Genomic DNA, 22,854 nt, shown 5'->3' on the forward strand with positions numbered 1-22,854 from the left:
TATATATATATATATATATATATATATATATATATATATATATATATATATATATATATATATATATACATACATTTTTTAATTATTGACACTGTGCAGTATGGAACATACTTAAAATTTAATTCATAATTCCTTGTAAGGGTTACATCCATTTCCTGGAAGGGCTACATGTGTCCCTTGGGTCGCAGGTTGGGGACCCCTGGTCTAAACGATTCAAAGATTCCTATCATTAAATTAATAAAAACGGTATGAATCTCTTTCTCACAAATGAGATATTAATCACAAAATCTAAGTTGAAGAATGACATTCAGTGTAACAGTCAGTATTTGAGTATACGAAGAGTGAGTACCGTGAGACACCGCCCCCCCCGGCCCGGTCAGTGTCCCGGCCTTGCTGTGTTCCTCTTTCTCCTGTAATAGTCGACTGACATCCAGGTACCTACACCCAGGTACCTACACCCAGGTACCTTCATCCAGGTACCTACACCCAGGTACCTACATGCATTCACCTACACCCAAATACCTACGTCCAGGTACCTACACCCAGGTACCTACATCCAGGTACCTACACCCAGGTAACTACATCCAGGTAACTACACTCAGGTAACTACATAAAGGTAACCACATCCAGGTACCTACACCCTGGTAACTACATAAAGGTAACTACATCCAGGTAACTACATCCAGGTAACTACACCCAGGTACCTACATCCAGGTGTCTACACCCAGGTACCTACATCCAGGTACCTACACCCAGGTACCTATATCCACGTACTTACATCCAATTATCTGCACCCAGGTACCTACATCCAGATACCTACACCCAGGCACTTACATCCAGGTACCTACACCCAGGTACCAACATCCAGGTACCTACATGGAGACACCTACACCCAGATACCTACATCCAGGTACCTATATCCAGGTACTTACATCCAGGTGTCTACATCCAGGTACCTACATCCAGGTAACTACACCCATGCACCTACATCCGGGTACCTACACCCAGGTACCTTCATCCAGGTACCTACACCCGGGTACCTACATGCATTCACCTACACCCAAATACCTACGTCCAGGCACCTACACCCAGGTACCTACATCCAGGTACCTACACCCAGGTAACTACATCCAGGTAACTACACTCAGGTAACCTGGACCTGGACATAAAGGTAACTACATCCAGGTACCTACACCCTGGTAACTACATAAAGGTAACTACATCCAGGTAACTACATCCAGGTAACTACACTCAGGTACCTACATCCACGTGTCTACACCCAGGTACCTTCATCCAGGTACCTACACCCAGGTATCTATATCCATGTACTTACATCCAATTACCTACACCCAGGTACCTACATCCAGATACCTACACCCAGGCACTTACTTCCAGGTACCTACACCCAGGTACCTACATCCAGGTACCTACACCCAGGTACCTACATCCAGGTACCTACACCCAGGTAACTACATCCAGGTAACTACACTCAGGTAACCTGGACCTGGACATAAAGGTAACTACATCCAGGTACCTACACCCTGGTAACTACATAAAGGTAACTACATCCAGGTAACTACACCCAGGTACCTACATCCACGTGTCTACACCCAGGTACCTACATCCAGGTACCTACACCCAGGTATCTATATCCATGTACTTACATCCAATTACATACACCCAGGTACCTACATCCAGATACCTACACCCAGGCACTTACATCCAGGTACCTACACCCAGGTACCTACATCCAGGTACCTACACCCAGGTACCTACATGCAGACACCTACACCCAGATACCTACATCCAGGTACCTATACCCAGGTACTTACATCCAGGTGTCTACATCCAGGTACCTACATCCAGGTACCTACACCCAGGTAACTACATCCAGGTAACTACACTCAGGTAACTACATAAAGGTAACTACATCCAGGTACCTACACCCTGGTAACTACATAAAGGTAACTACATCCAGGTAACTACATCCAGGTAACTACACCCAGGTACCTACATCCACGTGTCTACACTCAGGTACCTTCATCCAGGTACCTACACCCAGGTACCTATACCCATGTACTTACATCCAATTACCTACACCCAGGTACCTACATCCAGATACCTACGCCCAGGCACTTACATCCAGGTACCTACACCCAGGTAACTACATCCAGGTTTACACTCAGGTAACTACATAAAGGTAACTACATCCAGGTACCTACACCCTGGTAACTACATAAAGGTAACTACATCCAGGTAACTACATCCAGGTAACTACACCCAGGTACCTACATCCACGTGTCTACACCCAGGTACCTTCATCCAGGTACCTACACCCAGGTACCTACATGCATTCACCTACACCCAAATACCTACGTCCAGGTATCTACACAGATACCTACATCCAGGTACCTACACCCAAGTACCTACTTACTACTTAGTAACCAGGGGCAACAAGTCTAATAAAACACGTCCAATGATTACATTCGTTTTTTTTGTTAAATTACTGTTTAAAAGAGCCACATTTTTCTGCTGCAACATCGAAATAATACCATTTTTGGTTTACTGATTCAAATATCTATTCGCTGAGAATAAAAAATATGAATATAATACACATACTACACAATATTTGGCAATAATGAACTCTACAGATGCCTCATCTTCCTATCATATATCCTTATAATTTGTACCCTCTGTATCTTGCGTTCATATATATCAGGCTACAAATGCTAATCTAAGAATATTTTCATCCAAATCATTTTATTTAATAATTATATAGAAACTGACGGATGGAAATATAGCAAAGTGTTTTAGATGGCAGCACCGCTGTGAGCACCAGTATACGTAAACAGATGGAATCGTCAAGGTCGTGGTGATACACTTGTAGTGGTGTGTTGGACGGTGTGTTGAGTGTCTCGGCAGAATGTGTGTGTGTGTTAAGTAACTTCATTCAGGTATACACAAATACAGTTATATAGATTATCATACATAGCAGCATAGGTGGAGAGAACCTGGGATAACCCAGAAAAGTCAGAGTGACTTATTTCCATTTAATGTCAGACTTGGCTTAGCGTTTCTTTTTGATTATAATAATAATGTCAAAACTTCATATTCCATGGTAGAGAAATAGCAAAGATTTATTTCATGTGTTTTGCGTTAACCAAATAAACGTCATGGGCCATGCAGTACACACTGGCATACGTGGGATGAACTGCCCATAAGACAATATGTGTAGCTTGGAGTTGGTATCTAGAGTGCATTGAGTGGCTTAAGCAGTGTGAATCCTCTCATAGTATGTTGTGTATTCTCTATGGCTTAGAGGACCCCAATGGAAATGGTTACTTTGATTTTTTTGGGGTTATGCTAGGTAATTTACACTATGTATAAATATACTTATGTGTATCTGTGCCTAAATAAACTTACTTTGCATGACGTTATCATATCTCCTTTGTTCTAATTTCTTCGTCAGGTAAAGTTTAGCTATTCGATGGTATCAACAGGTACATTACATGAAATACAGAAAAAGGAGAACATGAGAGATTGAACTGAGGCTGGACATAAGTGTTCTTGTATCAGTAGATAGCGTAATCATCTGGAGAGGAGGTGGGCTGGTGCTGGTACCGATTCGTTTGTCTCATTCAAGTCGCCTTCAACAAAAGTGACTATATCAGGTTAGTCTTCGCCATTTTGAGCCCATTAAAAAAAACTACATATACACATAAAAAGGGATCTTGGAGTAAAAATTTCACTAAAAATATCTCCTGGGGTTACATATCAGATGAATTTGTGTTCCGGCATCAGTGATTCTGGTTAAGTTTTCGACTACATTTAAGCACATCAGATCTATCGGTACCTTGCATATGGTCGACAAGATGTGTGAGGTTCCACTAGGAGCCTCATCGACCATCTTACATATACATGTTTTGAATCGAATCGTGTATTAATAATTAAGTGAATTAACCCGATGTTTCTCTCCTCCCTGCACGATCCTTCGTTCTCCCTATCCTCGCCAGGTCACCATTGGAAAAGACACGGCCCGGGACATGTACCGGTGACTCATTCAAGTTCCCTATCCTCCAGCAGTCTCTCCCACCGGAGACAGAAGAATCACTACACATTACTATAACAAAAATTAAAACACCCTCCATAAATGGAAAAATGATTGGCAGAGTTTTTTTTTTTTATTTTTCGTCTTGTCCTCCTTAATACTTACAATCCGTGAAGACGAGTACAATTATATAGCAGCATTTATTTCAAACCAACTCAACAGATCTCACCATCCACCCTGGCAGGGAGTCGAGATCTGGCGCTTTTAACCACTCGGCCACAGATTCAACATAAATTTGGACGACCTGCTGACTTTAGTTGCAGATTCCTAAAGCCGGAGTCACCAGCAGATAAATGTTTATAGCGAGTAATATTACGGTGGACAAAATGCCTAAATCCACACTTAAAGCTCTGGGTGGAGACATGTTTACCGATCATTCTCTTCGTATTTACCATTAAAGCAATAGTTGATTATTAATTAACAGAGCTATAAAGATTTCAACGTGTTGTCTTGGCCACAGGTGTGAGGCACGATGCCTGCCTTCCAGTTGCTTGCCTCTAGTGAGAAGTGTGTGGACGAGGGACTACTGGCAGTGGCTGCCACTAATCCAGGCCTTTACCTCATTCCACAACATGTGAGTCTCTATCGGTTTATCACTTCCCAGTGAATATAAACCAATAATAACACGTGAATCCTAGAAATTTTCACTCCTAGTCGACGCTAGGCTACCCCCAACATTGTCTTACTCATGCTTACACCATAATTTTTCTTAGCGTGATTGTTAAAGTTTCATAGTCTTCCGATGTATGTAGGAGGAACTGGAAGCTTACCTAGAGGCATGTTGATCATTGTGAACTTTCTCATGGTGGCAGCGTTTGATGGTTGAGCGAGGACGGTTGGTCAAGGGACGCAGCGGAGACAGGAGGAAAGTTGCGTTAGTATCAGGTGGAGGTTCTGGCCATGAACCCTTCTCCGTAGGTGAGTCAAGTGTGACAAACTTTTTCAAGGTGTTGTTACTCCTTCATTTATCACCTTTGACTCTCTCCTGTCATTCTGACTAAAGTAAATCTTGATTAATTGGCACTTGCATAAGATTCACAGTATTCAGTGAGTTTGTATAGTCTAAAACTGACATTTTTCCGACACCTTCGTTATATTTAATAATATTTAGAACTTGGTGATCCTCCACTTAAACAAATTATAGTATTAATCACTATATTTTTAATAATAATAATAATAATAATAATAATAATAATCCTCTAAAATTAAATACAAGCGACTGCAAAAAAAACAAAATACATTTTGTTGCATATATATAACAACATATTTTGAATAACTTGGAAAGTGAAAATAAGACGTAGTTTTGTATCACGTTTTTATTAGAATGTTTCACTCTATGTAAAACTTTTTCAAGTCGCAACTTGATAATCTTACTCAGAGAGAAACAATAACCCAACAAAAGCGTGTTCTGCATCGTGTCTTCATTATTCTCAGCAGTAAAGTTATTTGCATCCAACTAAAAGAAGTGAATATAACTACAGTTCTGATTTCTCTTTTAATCATGCCTCCGCCCTGGTGGCTTCTCCAGGCTATGTTGGGGTGGGTATGCTGGCAGCCTCCACCGCGGGACACATCTTCACTTCTCCGCCTCCAACTGATATTGCTGCTGCTATAACAGCTGTTGGTAGAGACAACCCAGGTATTCCACTCCCATGCTTGATAGTGTGGTAGGTCTCATGCTTTTACATATATGATAAACGTGGCGGTACTGTGTATAAGTTGTAGATTTTGCTGCCGAAGCGCCTAGTTTATTGTGCACCGTATATCCATCCTTTGGACGGTAGCGCAAGAGCATATGGATACGCAAAAGGTCTTGGATCTAGGCCCCAAAAGGGCTTACAGGAGTACATCTGGATGTCTAAGGTTTTGTAAAGTCAATTGTGCATTACTGCTGTTGTGTGGAACAGTGTCTCATAAGGATGAGTTGCTGCTGCAATGCAGAGATGCTCATAAAAACATCTGGAGGGATACTAACCTTGAAGTTTCTGAACACAGGCGGTGTCTTTGACGAAAAGATCAAGTACATCGCTAGTCATGATTTTGTTGAGAGTAGGAAGTGCTTCCCCGTTTAAAACTTGGGTGACAGAATGAATTAATTGCTTTGTTAGTCTTTGTTATATCGTTTTAACGTAGGATAACCTAGAGAAGTCAAACACTCTCCCTTGTTTCCAGAGGGAGTGCTAGTGATTGTTTTTAACTACACTGGAGACCGCATCAACTTTGGTCTGGCCGTCGAGCGCTGTCGAGCAGCAGGAATGAAGGTTAGTGGGAGTGCATGATGGTGGTAGTTTGTGTGTCAGGAAACAGTCGTCTCTTCAAGCGGGTCATTGTCAAGATGTTGATATGTAATGTGGAGGTTGAGTATGGATTGTTTGACTGCCAGGATATATGTGTTTACTGAGATTATTATCGGGTAAACTGGGCGTATTAATGAGTGTATTGCGAGTATTTAAGAGTTTCATGTGAGTATTAACGGGTGTGCTGTGGTTTTATTAACATAGGGTTTTACAAGGTTAGGTTAAGGTTCCTAACTTTTACCTACATCAGCTCATTTGGAAGTCTTTTGATTATGAGACACAAATAGGGAACAGGATGAAGTTGGAGCCATCGGTGGGCCAGCGATTTCACTTGGTTAACTAACGTTATTTCGTTGATATATGAACATGTTGTCGGAAATACTGCGAATATTGCTAATTACAATATCCTAGATTTTTTTTTTCTTTTCTTGACCTCGCCATCGTTTTTCAAATCTTGTTTTCATCTCCTGGACTCTGTCTCTCTCTCTCATAGACGTTGTCTATCAACAAAACACTAACGTGTTAGTCTGCATTTAGGTTGAGATGTACATATCCGGGGAGGACTGTGCTCTGACGCAGCTGGAGGGGACGGCAGGACGCCGAGGACTCTGTGGTACATTGTTCATCTTCAAGGTAACTCACTCGTCCAAGGAACTCATTCTTTAAGGCAACTCCTTTTTCAAAGTAACTCACTCTTCAAGGTAACTTACTCTTCAAAGTATTTCACTCTTCAGGGTAACTCGTTCTCAGCAGAAGAAAGAAATTTATCATAAAGAGTGATTGAACTCACTGAAGTGTGTACACGTGTGTGGTGTATCGAGACTTCAGGCTGTGAAACGTATTTCTACACTGTGTATGCTATTTAGTAAAAAAAAATATATAACTCTATACAGTATATTGTTACCATAACCAGCGCACTTATCTCTGACTGATGAACTTGGAATTTTAGTCTCAATTTACATATTAATGCTAGAATTGATGCCATGTGTAGAAACACAAATTATCATAGTTTTTAATCAAACTTGCTGTCTAAACTTGCTGTCTAAACTTGCTCTCTAAACTTTCTCTCTAGACTGCATTTCAAGGGAAAACTGAGCAAAATCTTAAATCATCAACTAAGTCAAAGGAGTTGTGAGTGTTAAGTACCCGGTTATATTGCTGGGTCATAATCTCAGAGCTTCCTTTGCTCCGTCAGATTGTGGGAGCTCTGGTGGAGGGTGGGGCGAGTCTTGAGGAAGCTGTGGATACCTGCAGGAAGCTAGGGAACGCCCTGGGTACCATCGGTGTGGCTGCTAGCGGGTGCACGCTGCCTGGGGGCACGTCTCCGCTCTTCGAAGTCCCTGAAGGTCGCCTCGAACTCGGCCTGGGCGTCCACGGCGAGACTGGAGCAGCGACTATCAAGGTAAATGTTATTTGTAATTTTGTTCCTTCACCTTTATTCGTTAGTCTGCGGGCGACTAGAACCAACAGGCTGGTCTGCGACTGACCTGAGGGGATGGTGATCCCCGAAACCATCTTTGGGTAAATTTTAGTGTGGAGCCAATAGTTACATCAAGCGCTAAATCTGTGTAGGTCATTTAGCGGAAAGTGTGGTGTAGGCTCGATCCTCCGTACATGGACTCAGTATACTTTATTTCAAGCTTGGAGCTTGAAGCTTTATAAAATAAAACTTATCCAGTAAATTTTCCTATAAATTGGATAAAAAAATATATATATTATAACCTTACGGCTTTCTATATAAACTAGTGAAGGGTCTTGATCAAAGGCATCGGAGCTTTCATTTCCTTGAGTGAAGCCTTATTACCTTAAACTCTTTAAGCGCTGACTGACTCTCACGGGTTTGGTACAACTACTCGAATATAATAATAATAATAATAATAATAATAATAATAATAATAATAATAAACTATCTTTACTAATAATCTCGTCGAGAAAGTCCGTAGGGTCAGTGACGCCATTATTATCTAGTAAGTAGCATTAGTGACGACTTTACTACACCCTGCAGGCTGGGTCGCCGAAGGAGGTGGTGGAGACGATGCTGACCCAACTGACGAGGAAGGACTCAACTACCAGACTTCCCCTGCAGGAGGGTGACAAGGTGGCAGTGATGGTCAACAACATGGGTTGTCTCTCGCAGCTGGAGATGAATAACCTCACCAAGGAGATCGTCTCACAGCTTCGTCAGTAGTATTTTAATTTGATGAACTCTCCTTATAATATTAATCGCGTTTTCACCCCAATGGTTATCAATTTTCTTTGATATAAGCAGAGAAGTTCCAAAGTCCAGTTGTAGAAGTAACATTTCTCAGTTGACACATTTCTGTATATATATTTTAATGATTACAATGTGTCATTAAAATTACAGAACTTATTGGTCCCATTAATACAAGGAGAGAAAATATGCTTTGAGCAATAATGATAACTATTATTCCTAACATATATATATATATATATATATATATATATATATATATATATATATATATATATATATATATATGTGTGTGTGTGTGTAATATTTATGAAGGATTAAGAGAAACCGGCAGGTCGGACTTGAGTCCTGGAGATGGGAAGTACAGTGTCTGCATTCTGGAGGAGGGGTGTTAATGTTGCAGTTTTATAACTGGAGTGTAAGCGCCCCTCTGCCAAGACAGTGATGGAGTGAATGACGGTGAAAGTTTTTCTTTCTCAGGCCACTCTGCGCTGGTGGGAAACGGCCGATGTGTTAATAAAAAAAAAATTTGTATATGTATGTAAAACTTCATAAATATATATATATATATATATATATATATATATATATATATATATATATATATATATATATATATATATATATATATATATATATATATATATATATATATATATATATATATATATATATATATATATATATATATATATATATATATATACAGTGCTCACACACACTGTGTGACCCAACAGAAAGCCTGGGAGTGAGTGTAGAGCGAGTGTATGCTGGTATGATGATGACCAGCCTGGATATGCGAGGACTACACATGTCAGTGTTACGTCTCCTGGACCCTGCATGGTTACCATTGCTTGATGCCCCGACTACCGCCCCTGCCTGGACTGCCCCATGTCTGCTCAACCATTTCACCGCCGGGGAGGTGCTGATACCCAACCTCACTCTTACCCTCACACAGGAAAAGATGGTAAGATATAATTAAATGAAAGGTAACGTTTTAGCAGGAATGGAGAAAAGAAAACTGGACCGAGAAATGTCGGTTTCCCAGTGTGAGTCGGTTTAGAATAATACAAATATATGCTTAATCGAGACAACGATATGACTGTCTTAGAATGAGTTAGATACAGAAGTTAGATTGCTTGGGTGTTGGTGGGACCTTCCTAGAGCATGAACTAGAAGGCCTGTTCTAGTGCTTATGATTCTGTATATTTTTTAATGTTTCTAAGACTCCTAGAAAAGTTGAAATACAGTTTTAATCATTTGACGTTTTCCTAATTGTCTGAAACCGCAAACTACTGAAGAAGCAAATCTTTCTACAGAAAAGGAGTTTATCATCCGGTCAGGATCACACATACAATACTTTCTCAGTCAATAACGTATTAAATCTTTGCTAAAACATTCTAAAGTATGATTTTTCTCGTTAATAATATTCTCGACAAATCGACAACTTTGAGAAAGTAAAGGACGATAGAGACCTGGAAGGCAGGTATCATCAGACTGAACTTAGGAATGGTCAACTGGACTGTATAATAGACAAAATTTAAACTATACAGCAGTGTAGAGTTTAAATATTGTTTACTGTACATTTAATAACGAAAATTTAAATAATTTCTTATGAGGCTCTTAGTTCTATGTGCATATTCTTTATTGATTATTAGTTGATTTATAGAGAAGCATTGTAGTCCCCTTAGGAAGGTGTTATACTTGAACTAAAGGATCCAAATAGAAATAAGTCACTCTGACTCTTTTGGGTTATCCCAGGTTCTCTACACAATGCTGCTGTGTATGATAATCTATGTAACTATAATTGTGTATACCTGAATAAACTTACTGTTTCTCCCTTCACTACTTAACAGGATCACGACTACATTTTCTCAGAGGAAGCTCAAGCCCAGACACTGAAGGCTTGTTTGGAGTCTGTGGTGAGCCAGCTGCCAAGGCACGAGCAGGACCTCAACATCTTGGACACAGTGTGTGGAGATGGTGACTGTGGCTCTACCCTCATGAAAGGAATTACAGGTCAGTGGCAGCAGTGAGCAGACTGGGTGGGGACGAGCACGCTGAGTAGTGTTGTCATCCTTAATAAACAAACATGTATACAAAAGCAAGACTTCACTGGGTGAAGATGGTTGGTGTAAATTGTGAAGAGGTACTGATACACTGTCAGATATTCAAGTATACACGAGAGATAAATTCCAATAATAATAATAATAATAATAATAATAAATAATAATAATAATAATAATAATAATAATAATAATAATACATTACAAATTTCTATAGTCAACTATTTTTGACCTCGTTCAATTTAGTTTTTACATCGATTCTCTTCAGTGCTGTCGAAGTGGATGTCAACATTACCCGTGACGCAGCCCCGTCAAGTTCTCAATGTTCTTGGGGAAGTGTCGGCTGATGCCATGGGCGGCACCTCAGGGGGACTGTATTCCATCATGTTTACTGCAATAGCTGCTAGTCTTTCGTCTACTGCATCCTCAAGCAGGAAAATGTGGGCTGCGGCACTGAGAGCTGGCTGCCAGGCAATCAGCAAGTACGGAGGAGCTACGCAGGGAGACAGAACCATGGTAAATATGGAGTGAAAAGCATTTCTTTGAGACGCCTGAAAGCCTGATACTCGTCTCTGAGTAGGCCAAAGACTCCTCTCTGAGTAGGCCAAAGACTTATCTCTGAGTAGGTCAAAGACTTATCTCTGAGTAGGTCAAAGACTCATCTTTCAGTAGGCCAAATACACATCTCTCAGTAGGCCAAAGACACATCTCTCAGTAGGCTAAAGACTCATCTCTCAGTAGGCTAAAGACTCATCTCTCAGTAGGCCAAATACACATCTCTCAGTAGGCCAAAGACTCATTTCTCAGTAGGCCAAATACACATCTCTCAGTAGGCCAAAGACACATCTCTCAGTAGGCTAAAGACTCATCTCTCAGTAGGCTAAAGACTCATCTCTCAGTAGGTCAAAGACTCATCTCTCAGTTGGCCAAAGACTCATCTCTCAGTAGGCTAAAGATTCATCTCTCAGTAGGTCAAAGACTCGTCTCTCAGTAGACCAAAGACACATCTCTCAGTAGACCAAAGACACATCTCTCAGTAGACCAAAGACTCATCTCTCAATAGGCCAAAGACTCGTCTCTTAGTCGGCCAAAGACTCATCTCTCATCTACGTACATTTCAGTCAGTCTTTTTTTACATACACACACATGCTTTCTCCTCAACTAGTTGGTTCCTCTTAGTCTTACTTACGCAAATTCATTTTTCTTCGTGTTTATATGTGTTATATGTTATGAAATCGGTAAATAATACCTTTATGCATGAGCACACACATGCATACACATACAAACACGTATTTTTAAGGCTATAAGTTCGGAGCCATGAACTTCGGCTAGGTAGAAGTGAGTGTATGGTCCTGCCTGTGGTCCCGGGCTGAACACTAATATACCTTTTTTATCCACATAGAAGTACGTTGCAAATCATTCCAATATGTCCGATCCATTTATACATTCACTGGATTTCAGTTCTTGCATTTTTTTAACGGTGGAGTAACTAAAACGTTATGGGAAGACGTAAACATGTAATCTGTTTTAGTTGGATGCCTTAGTGCCAGCAGTGGAGGCACTGGAGGCTGGCAGTGACGACGATGACCTGAGAAGTCTCCTGAAGGCTATGGCAGCAGCTGCTGACGATGGTGCCAAAATGACAGCAAACATGAAAGCACGGTAGGGGCACGAAAAATTTATGTACATATTACATAGAGGAAATTGCTTTGCAATATTAATTTATGTACATATTACATAGAGGAAATTGCTTTTCAGTATTAATTACATATTGTATATTTCAAAGTAAATGCCACATTAATTATATATTTCCAGTTACCAAATATTACTAAGTTACCATAAGTAGAACTAGATTTAGTATTTCTCTTTTTTTATACTAATATAATAATTCACTACCAGCAGTCAAAACAGGACAAGAGTAATTTTCCCAACTGGAACCAAATTTACCATTAAAAATAAATAAATAAAAAAAAGATGAACTGTCTCTTAAAGCAATCTAACCTAAAAGTTGGACCATCGAAATTTTAGGGAACTTAGATATCTACTATAGAAGTCTAATTATATATATATATATATATATATATATATATATATATATATATATATATATATATATATATATATATATATATATATATATATATAGCTTTAAGCAGAGGTATGATAAAGCTCGCGGTTCAAGGAGAGTGACCTAGTAGCGACCAGTGAAGAGGCGGGGCCAGGAGCTCGGACTCGACCCCCGCAACCTCAACTAGGTGAGTACACACACAAACATACATATATATATATATATATATATATATATATATATATATATATATATATATATATATATATATATATATATATATATATATATATATATATATTTATATCTGTACTCACCTAGTTGTACTCACCTAGTTGAGGTTGCGGGGGTCGACTCCGAGCAACTGGCCCCGCGTCTTCACTGTGTGTGTGTGTGTGTGTGTGTGTGTGTGTGTGTGTGTGTGTGTGTGTGTGTGTGTGTGTGTGTGTGTGTGTGTGTGTGTGCAAAAACAACCACAGAGGTAGTTGAATGATAGCTCTAGGCCTTTCGTGTTGCAATCAACGCTACATCAGGAGCTTGCAATGTTGCAGAAAAGGGAAGAAAATCCAAGCAAATACGTTCACATGAAGCGTCTTTGTGTGTGAGTGTGTATATATATATATATATATATATATATATATATATATATGTGTATATTATATATGTATGTATATATATATATATATATATATATATATATATATATATATATATATATATATATATATATATATATATATATATAATTTCTCTATCAGTGCTGGACGAGCTACTTACGTACGAGTAGAGAACGTGAAGAGAGAGGATGCTGGGGCCAGGTCTGTGGTTCACATCCTACAGGCCATGGCACAGTACTGACCTACCTTACATCTGCTGCTTCCTGCCTAACATCTTAAACAACTCAGCTGACTTTACCTTGAGTCACATCTGGACAGTCTGCGGCAGGAATCAAGCAGACCGTCAACTACATATACAAATAAGAAGAGTTGTTTTTTTTTTGTCATCATGCGAGGTTTGAATTAGGGAAAGGGAGTTTCTATATATGTTTTGACAGTCTACCGTCAAGATATTAATATTGCAGTCATAGGGAGTGACACAGCGTCTGAGAAATGGTAGGCAAAGAGGTTTCTTAGTGCTGGTGAGGGGATGCACTTGATCTAAGAAATTTGGACCCCTGCTTCGATCCCTTGAATCGAGTCTGAATGCATTCCATTCCCCCAGGAGCTGTATATCCCCTACGGGTTTAGCGCACGTAAGGGCTACAGGTCATTGTGCAGATTGGACAAATATCAAATAATTACTTCCCTGTAATTCTACATCTCTTATCAAGCATGATGCACAATATATTTCAAATTTGTGTCCTGGAATGTACAAACTTGACAATTTTATACTCCAGAATATTGTTGACAAGCTTAAAGGTAACAATACTTTTCACAAAAATACAGTGTGTGTTCTCTGTCAGTCTAACAGTTTCACTTTATGTTGGACACATGTTTATGTGGGTTAGATTTGTACGGGACCTCTTTGTGTGAGGTGTTGTCACCTCTGGATGAGGTGTTGTCACCTCTGGGTGAGGTGCTGTCACCTCTGGTTGAGGTGCTGTCACCTCTGGATGAGGTGCTGTCACCTCTGGATGAAGTGCTGTCACCTCTGGATGAGGTGCTGTCACCTCTGGATGAGGTGCTGTCACCTCTGGATGAGGTGCTGTCACCTCTGGATGAGGTGCTGTCACCTCTGGGTGAAGTGCTGTCACCTCTGGATGAGGTGCTGTCACCTCTGGGTGAGGTGCTGTCACCTCTGGTTGAGGTGCTGTCACCTCTGGATGAGGTGCTGTCACCTCTGGATGAAGTGCTGTCACCTCTGGATGAGGTGCTGTCACCTCTGGATGAGGTGCTGTCACCTCTGGATGAGGTGCTGTCACCTCTGGATGAGGTGCTGTCACCTCTGGGTGAAGTGCTGTCACCTCTGGATGAGGTGCTGTCACCTCTGGATGAGGTGCTGTCACCTCTGGATGAGGTGCTGTCACCTCTGGATGAGATGCTGTCACCTCTGGATGAGTTGCTGTCACCTCTGGATGAGGTGCTGTCACCTCTGGATGAGGTGCTGTCACCTCTGGGTGAAGTGCTGTCACCTCTGGGTGAAGTGCTGTCACCTCTGGGTGAGGTGCTGTCACCTCTGGGTAAGGTGCTGTCACCTCTGGATGAGGTGCTGTCACCTCTGGGTGAGGTGCTGTCACCTCTGGATGAGGTGCTGTCACCCCTGGGTGAGGTGCTGTCACCTCTGGGTGAAGTGCTGTCACCTCTGGGTGAAGTGCTGTCACCTCTGGGTGAAGTGCTGTCACCTCTGGGTGAAGTGCTGTCACCTCTGGGTGAGGTGCTGTCACCTCTGGGTGAGGTGCTGTCACCTCTGGGTGAAGTGCTGTCACCTCTGGATGAGGTGCTGTCACCTCTGGGTGAGGTGTCACATCAGATTTAACATATAAAATATGCTTCTCTTGCCTTTTCTTCCAATTCCTCTGAAGATGTATGCGTAAGGACATGAAAGTGTTCAGGTTTTATTTTCTATTTTCACTCTGGTACTTTTACACACACACACACTGACGGAGGACAGAAGGGTCAGGGGAGACATGATAACGACATACAAGATACTGCGGGGAATAGACAAGGTGGACAGAGATAGGATGTTCCAGAGAGGGGACACAGGGACAAGGGGTCACAACTGGAAGCTGAAGACTCAGACGAGTCACAAGGACGTTAGGAAGTATTTCTTCAGTCATAGAGTTGTCAGCAAGTGGAATAGCCTAGCAAGTGAAGTAGTGGAGGCAGGAACCATACACAGTTTTAAGAAGAGGTATGACAAAGCTCAGGAAGCAGAGAGAGGACCCAGTAGCGATCAGTGATGAGGCGGGGCCAGGAGCTGAGTCTCGACCCCTGCAACCACAATTAGGTGAATACACACACACACACACACACACACATTATATATATATATATATATATATATATATATATATATATATATATATATATATATATATATATATATATATATATATATATATATATTATATGTAAATATATATAAAACCACGAACGAGTGGCATTTAATTAATAAAAACACTGCGAATAGCGAGGGCTCGAACCCATGTTGTTTTGGCCCGCCTCATGGTGACCAAAAATCACACAAATTTTTTTTTGAATACTTCTTGTAATATTAAAATATAAGCCAGAAGAAGTAGTTATATATTTATCCTGAAAATATATATTCTCTAATAAATAATAGCAATGATAATAATGTAATCAAGTTAAGCACTAAACCTGGAAGGTTCTCTCTACTCAGTAGGGCTCCCCACCCCTTCAATGAGTTGTTTGGTGCTATGAAAGGCTTCTTATCCAAGGAAATGGAACTACCCTTCCCCTTCGATTAAACTTGTTTACCTCCACATTCCCAAGCTTTGCATGACCCCTACAAATTTAGTGCTCTATGAATTTCTTTTCCCTTCCTCCTATAATAAAAATAAATAATGTCTTTATTTACTCCAAGTACATGTACAAGGTATGCCGACCATTGCTGATATCAAGGACATACTACTATATAGAAAGCCGCTTGTTATGCTGAGCATTCCAGACAAATTAGGTCAGTTTTGTCCCAGGATGCGACCCACACCAGTCCACTAACACCCAGGTACCCATTTCACACTGATGGGCGAATATGGACAGTAGGTGTCTTATGGAAACACGTCCCTAATGTTTTCCAGCCGTACCGGAGGAGATTCGAATTCTGGGCCTGAGTGTGAACTGAGTGCGCTACCGACCGAGCTACGGGACACTAGGGTGATTTTGCTATCAGTTTTGTTCCTTTTCTGCGGGTACCTAGCAGCAAGCAGAACGCTGCGTTAACATAAGATTTGTTAGGATTTTTAACCCGGGGAGGGTTACATACCCAGAATAACCCAAGAAGTCAGTGCATCATACAGATCCTTCAATCTTATCCCACAGGATGCGACTCATATCGGTCTACTAACACCCAAGTACCTATTTACTACTAGGTGAACGGGGACAGGAGGTGAAAGGAAACATACCCAGTATTTCCACCCATAAAGAACAAAAAAAGGCACAATACCCTGACTGGAACAACCATGCCGGGGATTGAACCACGGACACTCAGTGTGTGAAGGGAGTGTGTTACCAACGCCCTATGCAGCAGAAAATAGACATCTGAGAGTAGGAATGGTGTTGTGGGTCACATCCTGATGAAAACAAACAAACGACATTGATGGAAATAAGCCACATTGCTTAATTTTCTTGGCTTATCTGTGGTTAATAATTCAAATGAGAATTTTCAGATGTCTTTTGTTATCCCTCTGTCTCACGCGACGGCTGTTTTCTGTGAATGTTTACATTGAAGAAAACGGGAATTCTCGTATTATGTTAAGATAATTATGTTAAGATAATTATGTTAAGATAATAATCATGTTTATGGAGCAACTTGCAATGTGAACAGACTGACTGATGTTGTAGTGGCCAGGCTTAGGCTTGGTTACAAGTACTTCTGGCAGTTTGGGAGACACACAGATGATGATCAAACTAAATGTAAATTATGTGATCAGGCATATGGTCACACTCTTGAACACTATGTGCTTAATTGTCCACTTATTGAGGAATACAGAGACAGACAGTATAATAACCTATGTGACATGTCAAGATATCTTATTAATGAAAATAAGATACCAGATATACTAAGCAAATTTCCTAAATTTGCTTGTAACAGATAAGTGAACTATAGATATGTAGATATAAATCCATATGTATTCCTGTTAACCCTTTGGGGCCTAGTTCCTAGGCCTTTTGTGTATCCATATGCTCTCGCGCTACCGTCCACAGGATGGATATGGGGTGCACAATAAACTAGCCACTTCGGTGGCAAAATCTAAAAAATCTAAGGAAATCATTGTATGACTGGGAAAAATAGCATGAAGCTATGCAGGAATTTTTTGTAATATTTCCAGCATGTGATGGACCTTTCTGGCACATTTTAGTTTTTGGTCAGGGCATGACTGTCAGCAGGAATGGGGATCCTAACGTATTTGCGTAAAAAAAATCCTGAGTGCCACCCACGACAGTCAGCTAGACGAGACGTTGGATAATAAGCGACAGGATTTAATTAAAGTAACTTAATCATAACCATAATTTTTTAAGGAGTTGAAGGGTAAGCCAGTGGAAGGCCTCGGCCAGATGACCAAAAGCTCCAGCTACGGGTAATCATTTGACTAAAACTAACCAATTAAGGCAACTTACTTACGTGTTTCACCGGCCGAAGGCTCGATCCTGAATCTGTTTTGACCTGTTTGTTCTCACTACAAAGGTAATCGGTACAAAGTCGTCTTATTAACAACAGTAAAGAAAAAAATATGTCCTGAGCAAATCTCTACTGTGTCAGTGTGATAAAGTTACACAAAGAGCGAAATATCACACTAAAATCTTGCTTCTCATCTGTCTTTTCTACTACAGATAAAAAAAGTACAATTATAATACACTGTACCCTATATAAAAATACGAGAGTGATATGTGTATAAGCACATGATAGCGCTCAGGTTCTGGTTTTTCACTATGGTTTATTTACATATCTGCAATCAGGCGTTTTATTGTGACTTATATGCATTTGGGTCCGTGATTTCCATAGTAGCTATGAATTCCTCAACCAATGGGGCGAGAACACACGCAGCGCGTCAGAAACACAAAAACTGGGTTGAAAGTTGACGTGCGCAGCAGTTAGAGATACAGTTAGAGGACACCTAAAAACTGGAAGCTAAGTTATGTGTAGCGAAGAACGTTGAGATCACAGGTAGTTACACAGGTTGAGATCACAGGTAGTTACACAGGTTGAGAGCACAGGTAGTTACACAGGTTGAGATCACAGGTAGTTACACAGGTTGAGATCACAGGTAGTTACACAGGTTGAGATCACAGGTAGTTACACAGGTTGAGATCACAGGTAGTTACACAGGTTGAGATCACAGGTAGTTACACAGGTTGAGATCACAGGTAGTTACACAGGGTGAGATCACAGGTAGTTACACAGGTTGAAATCACAGGTAGTTACACAGGGTGAGACCACAGGTAGTTACACAGGTTGAGATCACAGGTAGTTACACAGGGTGAGATCACAGGTAGTTACACAGGTTGCCACCGTGTTCGGGTAACGGTATCATGGAGAAGCAACAGACTTGTACTTGCGGTTTCTGAGGTTTCGAGCAGTGTGAGAGGACGAACACTTTATGAGGCTTTCAGAATGTTAAATATGTTCAGCGTGGAATATTTACGCACACGACACACGCATTTATGGCACGAATGACTGTCTTAAAATCAACACTGAATGCGAGAGGTAGGCGGTGACATGTAGTGAAGGAAAGTAGGCGCTATGGAGATTGACTTTATGCTAATATGGTCATATATACAGACAATAGCAGGTGTTATAACTCCACAGGGGGTAAATGGTGTGCGAGAGAGTGAAGGAGGGTAAGATCAAAGGATTTATTCTTACACATATGTTTACGTATTTATATGTGATTTGGTACAGAACATTTCCCAAAGAACTGGTGTGTTACTGGGCTGGAGGAAGGGAAGCAAATGTAGGCAGCTGAATGGTAACAGAGAGCATGCAAAGTTGATTAAGGGAGACCAGGAAGTGGTGGCGGAGTAGACCTGGAGGGGGTTCCGGGAGTCAACGCCCCCGGGGCCCGGTCCATGACCAGGCCTTGCAGTGGATCACGGCCTGATTAACCAGGCTGTTACTGTTGACCGCACGGAAACTGACGTGCGAACCATAGCCCCACTGGTAAGGTACTGACTTTAGGTACCTGTCCAGCTCTCTCTTGAAGACAGCCAGGGGCCTATTGGTAATCCCCCTTATGTATACTGGGAGGCAGTTGAACAGCCTTGGGCCCCTGACATTTATTGTGTTGTGTATTAGAGTACTTATGGAGCCACTGCTTTTCATTGGGGGGATGTTGCACCACCTGCCGAGTCTTTTGCTTTCGTAGGGAGTGATTACCGTGTATAGATCTGGGACAAGTCCCTCTGAGATTTTCTAACTATATATTACCATGTATCTTTCTCGCCTGCATTCCAAGGAGAACAGGTCAAGAGACTTCAATCGTTCCCATGAATTTAAGTGTTTTATTGCACTTATACATGCAGTGAAAATTCTCTGTATTTTCTTCAGGTCTGCAGTTTCGCTTGCCTTGAAAGGGGCCGTTAGTGTACAGCAATATTCCAGCCTAGAAAGAACAGGCGATTTGAAGAGAGTTATCACTGGCTTGGCATCCCTAGTTTTGAAGGTTCTCATTATTCTTGTTGCTCTGTTTGTTAGAAATTTATAAATATATTTACCCCCTTTTCCTGTTATTCTTTTATAACGCATTTTGTGCGCTGGTACGCCATGATCGCACTTATCGAAGGCTTTCGGAAAGTCTATTCTACATCTGCATTTTGCTTGTCCTCTAGTGCCTCCAATACCATGTCATTGTGGCCCAGTAGTTGTGAGATACAGGAGCGACCTGCTCTAAACCCATGCTGGCCTGGGTTGTGCAATTGTTGGGTATGTAGGTGGGTGGCGATCTTGCTTCTTAGAACCCTTTCAAAGATTTTTATGATGTGGGACGTATTATCGGTCTGTGATTATTTGTTATTGCTGTACTGTCCGCCACCTTGGTGGCGTGGGTCTATATCTGTTGCTTTTAGTGACTTTGGGATGACCTCTGTGTTCGAAAGTGACTGAAAAGTAGGAAGCTTGGTAGTATTAGTCAGGAAACAGGTCAAGTGTTTCCTGACGCGGGTCTTAGTCATATAAAAACCCGCCACTGGACCTTTTGGTCATCAGACCGAAGCCTTCCACGGGCTTACCGGTCCACCGCTTTAAAAACTAAGATTAAAACTGTAACCAGCCTGATGGAGGTAAAGACTGACAAAGATGTGTTCTGCATCTCCTGGTGTCAGAACGCCTCTACCATATTATTCGGTATTACACTGCCACAGCCCCACAAGATCCCTCAAACACAGGTGGAAAACGACCACACAGTCTCGTTTCCCAGTCTCTTCCCCAGCAAACACATTCTAGTCATCTCATCCTCAACACACGCACATCCTCCCCTCCTCCCCATCGTACGTACACGCACCTACTTAACTGGGTGTTGCTACATGGGTGAGTCCTGTTGACGACGGTGTAGTGAGGAGCACTGAACGAGCTGCTGCCTCTCACTCTTACCTCTGCAATACAGAATTTAAACAGTATGTCTTCAGGTAAGACCCACTAAAGACGAAAGTATAAAATAGTGAAGCACACACACATGAATACTCAGATATATATATATATATATATATATATATATATATATATATATATATATATATATATATATATATATATATATATATATATATATATATATATATATATATATATATATATATATATATATATATATATACAAACAAAATATATACACACACATACACAAACACGCTAACAAACACAATTCACTATAACGCTCGTGACTACAATAATAAAATATACACGCAAAAATAATAACAGAAAAGAAATAGCTGTAAGAACGAAATCTATCAGGCTTTTGTGTTTGTTGTTTACTATTGTATTTTGGCTATTTGTAAAGTAGAAGGACACAAGTGCAACTAATGTGACTTTTTATTGTGGCAATGTTTCGCTCTCCAGGAGCTTCGTCAAGCCGTTAGCGGCTTAACAAAGCTCCTGGAGAGCGAAACGTTGCCACAATAAAATGTCACATTAGTTGCACTTGTGTCCTTTTGCTTTACCAACTTTATTACAAACCATTTCGACCATTAGTTCAATTAAAAACTTTGAAATGATAGTATAACGTAACCCAAACTTCAGAAAATGTATTAATCTTGATATCAGTGTTTATTTATAATACTGCGTTAATGACCCTTGTGCAGTGGAGAGGCCGTAGACCTAACACAGATGTGTTGTTTACCTTCAGTAACGAAGACAGCCATGGTGGCGGTGCTGGCGGTGCTGGCGGTGGTGTTCCTGGTGGTGGTGGTCACCTGTTTACGAGGACCAGCTCAAGAACGCATATGTGAGACCTCTTTTCTTCATTTAATTTGAAGACAATTTGCATTTTATGTGTATTTTGTGCCTATATATATATATATATATATATATATATATATATATATATATATATATATATATATATATATATATATATATATATATATATATATATATATATATATATATATATATATATCACCTGTTTACTGTGATATCACCTGTTTACTGTGATATCACCTGTTTACTGTGATATCACCTGTTTACTGTGATATCACTTGTTTAGTGTGATATCACCTGTTTACTGTGATATCGCCTGTTTACTGTAATATTAGTGCATATGCTACTACGAATGGTAATTTGTGTATGTGTATTTATGTGTACCTGTACTTAAACTTACTGATTCAGGTTCTTGTGGATGAGTGTTCTCATCAACCATCTTTGTTTTCCTGCAGTTCCCTTCAAGGCTTGGCTGTCTGCGCTGTCTTCCAGACCTCGTGAAAAGACGTACACGTCGTCCTCCTGGGCGTCTTGGTCGTCCACGTTGATACCAACGACACTGTCTAGCTCGGGGATGACCTCGACCACCTCTTCGACGACCTCGAGCACCACTTCAACTTCGACCTCCACTTCAACTTCGACCTCCACTTCAACTTCAACTGTGGTATCGAGAGTGACTTCGTCGTCTTCATCAACTTCCTCAACATCGTCGACTTCCTCAACTTCATCGACTTCCTCAACTTCATCGACTTCATCTTCATCGACTTCTGGCCGCTCTTTGAGTTACAGAACGAGGTTGCCCACGCTCTGAACGACGTGTGGCCCACACTATGAATAGTGTGCGGGCCATACACAGAACAGTGTGTGGCCCACGCTCTGAACGACGGGTTAGTTAACGAGAAAGGGGTAGAAGAGGATATTTGTTTCTCTCACAAATGAGAGAGAGAGAGAGAGAGAGAGAGAGAGAGAGAGAGAGAGAGAGAGAGAGAGAGAGAGAGAGAGAGAGAGAGAGA

At 40.8% G+C, this 22,854-nt stretch overlaps 1 protein-coding gene across 4 annotated transcripts; it reads left to right on the plus strand.

Annotated features, from left to right (window-relative positions):
- The first annotated feature begins 124 nt into the window (after positions 1-124).
- Positions 125-22,854, plus strand: LOC128695851 (triokinase/FMN cyclase). Of its 4 annotated transcripts, XM_070092890.1 has the most exons (15): positions 126-2,954; positions 3,470-3,671; positions 4,569-4,682; positions 4,921-5,026; positions 5,637-5,747; positions 6,281-6,369; positions 6,943-7,038; positions 7,601-7,807; positions 8,411-8,585; positions 9,355-9,584; positions 10,474-10,636; positions 10,952-11,199; positions 12,215-12,345; positions 21,768-21,866; positions 22,297-22,854. In XM_070092890.1, exons 3-15 carry the CDS (start codon positions 4,581-4,583, stop codon positions 22,340-22,342), a joined length of 1,803 nt encoding a protein of 600 aa, XP_069948991.1. In that variant the 5' UTR covers positions 126-2,954; positions 3,470-3,671; positions 4,569-4,580; the 3' UTR covers positions 22,343-22,854. The 4 variants fall into 4 exon arrangements, with proteins under 4 accessions (XP_069948992.1, XP_069948991.1, XP_069948993.1 ...); XM_070092891.1 differs by lacking the exon at positions 3,470-3,671 and having other exon boundaries at positions 125-2,954; XM_070092892.1 differs by lacking the exons at positions 21,768-21,866; positions 22,297-22,854 and adding an exon at positions 16,750-17,675 and having other exon boundaries at positions 129-2,954.

The sequence above is a fragment of the Cherax quadricarinatus genome, chromosome 41 (assembly GCF_038502225.1).
Source record: "Cherax quadricarinatus isolate ZL_2023a chromosome 41, ASM3850222v1, whole genome shotgun sequence".
Classification (NCBI taxonomy): domain Eukaryota; kingdom Metazoa; phylum Arthropoda; class Malacostraca; order Decapoda; family Parastacidae; genus Cherax; species Cherax quadricarinatus.

Excerpts from the sequence above, each read along its gene's own strand:
- LOC128695851 (XM_070092891.1), top strand. The coding sequence starts at position 4,581 with ATGCCTGCCTTCCAGTTGCTTGCCTCTAGTGAGAAGTGTGTGGACGAG. Across the intron at positions 7,808-8,410 it reads CTGGAGCAGCGACTATCAAG|GCTGGGTCGCCGAAGGAGGT; the intron begins GTAAATGTTATT and ends TACACCCTGCAG. Across the intron at positions 12,346-21,767 it reads ACAGCAAACATGAAAGCACG|TAACGAAGACAGCCATGGTG; the intron begins GTAGGGGCACGA and ends GTTTACCTTCAG.